Source organism: Solenopsis invicta, chromosome 11 (assembly GCF_016802725.1).
Source record: "Solenopsis invicta isolate M01_SB chromosome 11, UNIL_Sinv_3.0, whole genome shotgun sequence".
Taxonomy (NCBI): domain Eukaryota; kingdom Metazoa; phylum Arthropoda; class Insecta; order Hymenoptera; family Formicidae; genus Solenopsis; species Solenopsis invicta.
The window spans coordinates 6,816,788-6,825,741 of NC_052674.1; the positions used below are offsets into that span (position 1 = coordinate 6,816,788).

General features: G+C 42.9%; 1 protein-coding gene and 1 long non-coding RNA gene across 3 annotated transcripts in view; one reads left to right on the forward strand and one right to left on the reverse strand.

The window, feature by feature from the left end:
- The window catches only part of LOC105200727, a 35,091-nt gene extending 30,798 nt beyond the window's left edge, over positions 1-4,293 (reverse strand). The window contains exons 1-2 of one of the 2 annotated variants that reach the window (XR_005575887.1): positions 4,188-4,293; positions 2,572-2,751 (exon numbers count right to left, since the gene is read on the reverse strand). This is a non-coding gene — a long non-coding RNA (uncharacterized LOC105200727). Of the gene's footprint in view, positions 1-2,571; positions 2,752-3,109 lie in introns of both variants that reach the window. The other variant, XR_005575886.1, reaches the window with a different exon arrangement.
- A 147-nt stretch (positions 4,294-4,440) lies between these two features.
- Positions 4,441-8,744, forward strand: LOC105200377. Its single transcript, XM_011167904.3, has 5 exons — positions 4,441-5,573; positions 5,656-5,786; positions 5,875-6,115; positions 6,201-7,020; positions 7,307-8,744. Exons 1-5 carry the CDS (start codon positions 4,793-4,795, stop codon positions 8,556-8,558), a joined length of 3,225 nt encoding a protein of 1,074 aa, XP_011166206.1. The 5' UTR covers positions 4,441-4,792; the 3' UTR covers positions 8,559-8,744.
- Positions 8,745-8,954: the final 210 nt, after the last annotated feature.

Sequence of the window (8,954 nt, forward strand, 5' to 3'; positions counted from 1 at the left end):
CCGTATACAGGATATTGCGAAATCATTGTATATATGTTACAAATTCACTAATTATAAAGTTTTAGGAAAACTCGACTGGAAGTGAAAACTTTTTCCAATGATACATATCCTTCAAAAGCAAACTTGTATTTAAACTGAAAAGATTTACTGGCATGTTATTAACAAAATCAGTTTGCAAGCGGTATTTAAATAAAATTGCAACAAAGCGCCAGTTCTATTTTACCTCTATTTTCACATGTTTTTACATGTTTTTGAGTCTAAAAATATGTGTAAAAAAAGTGGTAAAAACTTATGATAGAATAATATTAAATAAACAAGATAATCTTGTATACAATCAAAAAAATAATTATATGGACATACAAGATATTGAGAGTTTATTTTATGTTACGAATCAAAAGCATACTTTTGAAGGAAATGCATTAATGTATCTGAAGAATCAGTTTCGTGACTGTATTACTGTTATGCGTATTTTTTTGCGTTGATACATTGTAAAGTTTACATTGTAAAGTTCGCGAGTTGACGACACATGGAACAAAAGAGAAATAATTGTTTCTGAAGAAATTCATTCACAACCCTGGTATAAAGCAACCTCGCGGGATTTTGATGAAAGATGGTGTACACATTTTCATCGGTACGTGCAAATCTTACTTAACAACCACACTCTCCAAGTAGTGTTACGTTTCGTCTCAACTGTCGCTTAATAATAAATCATTAAAAGAGCCGCGAATATCTATTCATAAGCCTGTTAAGAACCGTCGAGTCGTCCCCATCAACTGGCGGTTCCCGCGCTGATGCCTTTACTTGTCTAGCCGGGGCTTTAATCCCAGGAGCCATCCCGTAACTCGCCACAGACAGGCTACGTCGCGTACGTGCGATGCAACGTACAGAGGCGCATGTATGCATTTATGCATACGTCCGCGGTCCGTTCTACGCATGGATGCAGATGCGGCACGCACAGCCCGGCAGCATCGTCCGTAATCTTTTCCCGACACTCGTAATGGACGGAATTGTGAATTCAATTGCTTCTGAATTGGACTCAGTCGGTGCGCCTCGTAAGAGCCGGTCCGACGAACGCAGCTTAAGGCACGTACCAAGCCGTGAAAGGGAGCTGCGTAGCGTAGGTGCATCCGTCAAATGAACGCGCTCGGTAGCCAGCGCGTCGCGCACAAAGAGCGTCAGCGGCGGACGCTGCGCAGCGGCACATAAAGATCCAATGAGTAAGTGACGACGTGGATGCCTCCGCAACGCTCGAGAGTGCTCGAGATCGTTCACCGAAGTGGATGCTGGCAGTTAAAGAAAGTTTAAGTGCCAATCGGCGACGGGAAATTGCATCGGGACGTTTATCGGACGATAAGAAACGATCTCGTTGGAATAAAAACGTGAAAGTCTCGTTAGCCAGCAGTACCTTCTGACATTCTGACGGAATAATTTCAAATATATTAATTAAATATATTTTAATCGATAGTAGAGACGAGCAGTCGACTTTTATATTAAATCATCTCAACGGTTAATATCAGCATTAAATTCAAAGGAGAAACACAAGATTAATGGAGTAACTGATTGTTTAAACAGTTGCTATTCGTTCGAATTTTTATTCTCTTACATGATAAATGTAGAAACTTACTCGGACGAGCAATCATCGACCATAAGCCGAAACGTCCGGTTGCAAAACTCCCCGGAGGCGTCTGCTTAAATCAATTTCATTCCGGTAATTTCGCCTCTTCTAGACCAACGCCAACTGGCGTCATTTGCTTCGTGATTGAGTGCGAAAGATTGCAACCGGATTATGCGTGAGCCGACGAGTATGCATGCGCGCGATCAGAGTCCGGAGGTTCTCGTCGGTCGGGGAACGACCGTAAACCATTATTCCGCAGCGTCATGTGGACGGTGCGCGAATCGCAAAAGAACCTTCGAGAGGTTGAAGAGAGAATAATGGATTCGCGAGACTGGGGATAATGGTCGCGTAACGAGCTGCAGAATGAGCAGAAACGCGTAGCTTTTGCCGTGAGCTTCGGCTTTTTTCTTCGTACTTTTCCACATTTGACGAGATGAAGTTAATTGAAAAAAAGTGAAACTCCGCGAATTTACGGCCACACTTCTTAGACCTTTCTTCAGAGCGCGTAACGAGAAACTTCGCCAATCGCGTTTTCTCATATTCTCTTCACTTTCTCGACCAAAAGGATTTAATAAAATGAATAAGTGTAATGCCGAAAACAACCTGCTCGAAAGTGTTTGAGCTTTTCGAAGAGCAGACGAATGAAGAAAGGGCGCAACGTCATGCAGAGTAGACGTGCAACTGTAAACCGACACTTTGATAGTCGGTTCTCGTTCTTAAAGCTGGCGAGGCGTGTGCCGCCCACCGAGGACGAAAAGGGACATTCTTCGAGGAGACTTGGTAGCAGGGTTTCTCACATGCGATATACATACAAGAATATTATAAAAAAAGATCTTTTTGATATCGCTCTGATTGTTGTTTACGACTAAATCTTTTTCACGAGAGAAATAACGAACATTATGGAATTTTGTGTCATGATGGGAAATAAAAAGAGAGCATTTTTTATAATGATTTACCTAATGGCTGAGAGCCACTGGTTTCCTTCATTCCTTGCAGTCGCGTAGAGGCGCCACGAAGATGTCTTTGAGCGAGTTGTCCTCTTGTCTTCCAGCCACTCCCATTTTCAGCTACCGAGTTACTGCCACTCTGTCAATCCGGTCTGATGCCCGCATCCAGATGCGGAAACGGCCGTGACACTGAAAGGATCCAGAACCAGTCTTATTAAAAAGATTGTTGGCATTTTATAGCATTTCATATCAGGGTGACTTAAGTATACAAGCAAACACTATAATTAATCCCAAAAAGTGTCGATGTTGACTTCTGTATTTTGTGCGTTTTGTTAAAATTAAGCTTGTCATAGATTTTAATAGTTTTTAAATCAAAAACAGAAAAATTTCATCTTTATGCAATAAACGTAAAATATTTGCGGTATACATCGCGCAAGTCTTAATTTTCGAATTTCTCAGAAGAATCGTTTTCTTTTATTTAAATAAAAGCTATCCGAAAACATCTCATTTGAATAAGACAAATGAAGACATCTCGGAGACACAGTACCAGAACGATGAAGCCGCGATATCCAAGATTGGAGCAAGGATCACCTATGGTGTCGCCAGGGCGTCGAACCATACCGATTGATCGCTATCGTTACGAAGACAATGGCCGACATAGGCTTACTCTAACGATGACGCTTGACTTAGAGATCAAGGATTATCTTGGTAGCATGACGACTAACAAGCATAGGTTGAAGGTAGGCTCGACTTTGTCCGATGAAAACCGATCCTCCGGCTGCTGCTACCCACGCACGTACGAGCGTGCGTATTTCTCGTTCGCTATTCGACGACAAGATAGGCAAATTGTTACTTTATCATGCAAATCGTCGCAATGCTGAACGTTAAATTAAAAAAAAATCTATTTTATAATATACGTTGTTCTCGTAATCTTGTGAAAGATCAGAGGGAGTTTAGGGGCGAACGATCTCAGACATCATTTGAACAAAGTGTACTTGTTGCACGTCACGCGAGAAAGAAAGAGGCAAGCTAAAGTGAACGCTTTTAGAGAGAAAATTCGTATCCGTAGCATGAGTTTTGTGTCTGAGAGCTTAGAACAGGCTGGCAGATATTCATGTATACTTGCATATACAGTTCTCGATGCGCCGTGGCTCGTTTTAACACCTCTGTCCGGTGTAATTTTTATGACGCCGAAACGTTTTCGCGGCGTCGCGTTTTTGCTCGTTTCAGTTCTTCTTGCGAATGTCGCCTCTCGCGTGAATAATAATTTCAGACCCCTCGAGTGTATACTCCGATTCTTTTTTCAGCGAGCTGTAGCGAAGCAACAAATAATGCGCGACGGTAAAAATTTAGTAGCCGCTGATTATAGGGTGTAGTAGAAGCTTTTCGCTTTAGAGATAATTCGCGATTTCTTTGGCTATAACTTTAACGAGCGAGGTTTGGGTGAAAAGAAAATTTATAAAAATAAGCATTACATTTCAATCACTAGTACGTAGAATACATTGCATCTTAAGTCTGCTTTCATTTATTTTCACATCATTTATAGTCAAGCCGTTGTCAAGCAGGATTTAAATTTTGATTTAAAAGTGTACGTTTGCTTGTACGCTAAACTTGTTCTCACATACCACGAAGAGCCGAGTTCCCGGGGTAGCTGCGCAGCCTCCCTTTCATCACGTTTTCTCGCCATCTGCTGGAAACTGGGGAAATCAGGGGATGTATTGAACAGGCTAGATGCGCGCGGCGAGATGCGCGAATATCCGCGAATTCCCGTCAGCGGGGGACCGCAGTCTGTACAATAAAGAAAAAAGCATCCAGGATAGAGCGAGAGGAAGCGAGGTGGAGCCAGTAGGAGCGAAGAGCATTCCGGCGAGAGAGACCGACGGAGAGGGTCCCTAATCCTCCCGGACGCTGAAGAGGCGGACTCGATTAATAGTCGCGCTCGCGAGAGAAACAACGTCGTCCACGATCATAGCTCGAGATGACTTCCGCAGTGCTCTGAGCGGAACTCCTGGAACGGTGTCCTTCGATGGACGATCGTGCGCACCTGAAGATCTACGGCATTGGCTCTCCGCAAGTCTTCGAGTAAGATGGTTAGTTCGGGTAGTCAAGCGGTCATGTAAACGTCTTGTCGTGTCCTGGTGCCGTCGTGTGGTCCAATCATCGTATGGTCCAACCGCTAATATACTTCCAGTGAATTTTCGCGGGATTTAGAAATCTTTTCTCTCCCAGAATGAGACCAAGCGCGATCGTTCTGTTGCTTCTGCTGTGTGCTCAGTTTCTTACTTCGGAATCGAAGCTTCGGCAACAAGCAGCCGTCGATGACGATGATGACGATGACGATGAATGGGATGATGACGACGATGATGACGATGATGACGGAGGCTATAAGCCCGAGGTCGACGACGATGGTCGAATCTACAAGAATCCGCGAAATTCACCCTCTGCTATGTGTCCGAGAGACGAGGAGCAGGCGGAGCTGATGGGACAGAAGTGTTTGCGAAAGTGCTCGACCGACGAGGATTGCAAGAGTAAGAAGAAGAAATGCAGATGCGATGGAGCCTGCGGCATGTCGTGCATCAAGCCCGAACGTGAATGCCCAGTGTTGACTGAAATTGATCACGGGGTGATGACAGTTACCGGAAGATTTTTTGCGGATAGAGCTCATTACGCCTGCGACACCGATTACTTTATAGTTGGCCTGTCGGAGAGAACGTGTCGCGGCGATGGTCATTGGACCGGGACTAATCCGTCCTGCAAGAAAGATTCCAACTCTTTCTGCTCCCAGCCGCCAAAGATCCCGAACGCGCGCAATAACGCTCCGTTAGAGCAAACGACCTTCGATCTCGACAGTAGTGTGCAATATTTCTGTAATCATGGATACGTAGCGACGGGGGCGAAGAAGGCGAAATGTCTACTGATGGAAGGTGCTGCTAGATGGTACGGGCCAGATATCACTTGCAAGCCTCAAAGCTGCAATTTACCCCCGGATATTCCCAACGGATGGCACTCTGGTAAGTTTACATAATTATGATCGATTTATGTATCTCACGTTTTGATACGGAGGAGATTTCAATTATCGATTCTATTTTTAAGGAGAGTGTTATACGTACGATTGTCGCGTGTCGTATCATTGCATGGAGGGTTACGAATTAGTTGGTAAAACGGAGAAACTGTGCCTGGCGGATGGCACATGGACCCCGAAGGAGTTACCGCAATGCGTTCAAGTAAGGAAATAAGAATAAAATTTTGAATTGTTTTTTTATTTTTTTTGGGAAATAAGTCGTGTCTAGACGTGTTCAATATCTCGTGCAGGTCACGTCTGTGCAATGTCCGAAGCCAGAAAATCCAGTCAACGGCAAGGCTGTCTACACCTCCTACGCATATAATTCCATTGTATCGTACGAATGCAAATACGGGTTCACTGTAGTAGGTGCAGCAACTAGACGTTGTGGTGCTGACAGAAAGTGGACTGGAAAGACACCTACTTGCCAGGAAATCAATTGCGGTTTACCCGGCGTGTTATATAACGGTTGGATCGAAAACATTGAAGCCGGTGCGTTATTTAAAATTAAACGAATAATATAAATAAATAATGTATGCGTATTATAATTGTTCTTGTGAAATTGTTGCAATCATAGGCACAGGTATGGGCGCAAGCATAATTTTCCGCTGCAAGGATCACATGAAGCTGGAGGGCAATACTTCCTCCGTTTGCCAGAAAGATGGCAAATGGCGTTATCCTTTACCGCAGTGTTTAGCTCCATGCGTTGTCCCGCAGATCGAAAACGGTTACGTTGTTGTAGCCAGTCATGAGAGAGATCATATCAACAATGTTACGGTGGTGGAACACGGCGAGAGACTTTTAGTTACCTGCATTCAAAATTATGAATTCGCCGCCAATAGTACTCCAGTATTATGCATCAACGGTACTTGGTCAATAGTACCGAGCTGTTCGCCAGCTCGATGCAAACAGATGCCGAAGAGTCCGAAGAATGGAATGGTAATAGCACCGAAGACGGATCACGGTATGAAGGCAGTCTTCAAGTGCAAGGATGGCTTCGAATTGGTCGGCGGAGGTCCTCTGAATCTCTCTAAATCTATGGAATGTCGTTATGGCAACTGGATCGGTGACATACCGCACTGCGTCCAGCTCTTCTGCCCATTTCCTGGCTTCATCGAGCACGGCAAAGTCTTTCTGGTAGGCAACATGGGAGTATACGATTACAGACCGTACGTCAAGAAGATTGTCAACAACAAACAGATTATGTACGATTGCGATAAGGGTTACGTTCTGGATGAAGGGCCAACCGGCGCAACTTGTATAAGCGGTGCATGGAGCCCTAAGGAATTGCCAAAGTGTATTCTTGGACAACATCCTCGAATCAGATGGAGCAGACGACGTAGATCAGTGGACAACGACAATGTTACTCTGAATTATAACGTTACTGTAAATTACAAGTAAGGATTCACAAGTTAATTAATAATTTGTTATAATACAAGTCAACAATGAAGTAAATTGTGAAGTTAGTTTATATTTATAACTTCTTTTATATTTAGAAAAAATTATATAATAATTTTTATTATATTTTAGGAAAAATTATATAAAGATTTTTATTTTGTTTTAGAAAAATGAAAAAATATTTAATGGCAGTTTATAATTTAGAAATAAATAAATAATGTGTAAAAATATTATCAAAGATTTAGAAAATTATTAAAAATAAGAATTAAATATTGATTGTTTCAGAAAATTCATCGATTTCTTCCGTAAAGTAGGCAAAAAACTTCTGCATATTGAGATGAACAGAAACCGTGAACATGCCAAACATAAAACAGATGCGAAACTAGCGTCTAGTCACCAGAATAACACCAATGCGTCCGATTCGTCAACTTGGAAAGCACACGAAAGTCATGGCAATAAATCCCGTTTGCGAGAGGAAAGAATGATCGATTTTCTCAAGATGGTGTATAGAAAATTACAGCGCATGGACGCCAGACAAGCAAATAACTCTAGCAACAACACCATGCACGACCTATTGAATGCAATGAGCAAGAATTTCTTTCATGTGGATCTTGCGGAGTCGCGAAGAAACGGTAGCAAAGCCCGCTCGGATTTCGAGATACGTAATCAGAGGGAGTTCATCAAGTTGAAGAGGGAATTTGAACGAATCATGAGGTTCTACAACAAGTCTATACGCTGGAACGAGAAGCAGAATCGAAAAGATGCAAAGAGGAAAGGCCTGTCGCACGCCGAGAAGCGGAAGGACAAGAAGAAGCATAGGAAGAATTATTACAAGGGCTTTTACGAGTTCGTCAACAGTTACGTAACTGAAAAGTTGTCGATGTTAGAGGCGCGCAACGCGACCGAGGAATTAATAAAGAAGATGAACATCGACAAGTTTACCGTGAGGAACGGCACGACTTTCACGGTTGGTGAGATGTATGCATTTTTCAAACATATCATACAGGATAGATTGAACTCGACGGAGGAAAGCGTAACCGAAGAATCTAGCACAGCATCGGCGCCGAAGTTTACGTCTCACGGCAATCAATCATCGACAATCCCGAGTAATGACGTTGCCGTGCTGGACAACGAGATTCCGAGCAAAGACGGAGCCCCCAAGCACCGTAGCAAGCGGATACGAAACGCGTCGGAGGAAGCTAGCGCTTCGCGTCAAAAGAGGAAGCTTCTATCGGTGAAACCGAGCAGTGTAGACGATCAAAAGGATTCGAGGAAGTCGAAGCCCGAAGTCGATGACGCCAAATCAAAACAGTTCACTTTCGACGAGCTGCAGGCGCAACAGCAGAGCCGTTCGAAACGGTTTCTGCCACCTTCCGAGTTGGATAATCAAATATTTCTGAAGAATTTGTATCTCAACGCTTACGAGGACGAATATCGGGCGAACGTGAAGCGATCTCTCGACCAGATAAATCGCACAACTGGCTGGGTCTCCTCGAGACGGCGCAAAGGCAACCTCGATGCGTACGAAATCAACTGAGGAAATAATGTGTTGTGATATTAACGGAATTTACTAAGTTATTTACCGATATCAATCGATTTTAGGTGAAGTATACACTATAATATATATTATATATACGATAGTTATAATCGTTGTCCCTCGTCGATACGCACTGTAACGTGTATCGCGCTTTTTTGAAAAATAAATCTTTTCCATGCAAATGTCCATATAGATCCACATTTTGACCCTCGTTCAAGAACGCGTAAATAAACTGTTAATAAATATTAAAAGATTAAAAGTTAAATCTTTCATTGTATTTATTACATAATCAAACACACACACACACACACACACACACACACACACACACACACACACACACACACACACACACACACACAAAGATAATCATATACAGAAAGAACAATTTTGCTA

What these genes read in the sequence shown, in the direction of transcription:
- LOC105200377 (XM_011167904.3), top strand. Translation starts at nt 4,793, where the DNA reads ATGAGACCAAGCGCGATCGTTCTGTTGCTTCTGCTGTGTGCTCAGTTT. An exon ending in AGTTACCGCAATGCGTTCAA is followed by an intron (nt 5,787 to 5,874) that starts GTAAGGAAATAA and finishes TATCTCGTGCAG; the next exon opens with GTCACGTCTGTGCAATGTCC. An exon ending in AACGTTACTGTAAATTACAA is followed by an intron (nt 7,021 to 7,306) that starts GTAAGGATTCAC and finishes TGATTGTTTCAG; the next exon opens with AAAATTCATCGATTTCTTCC.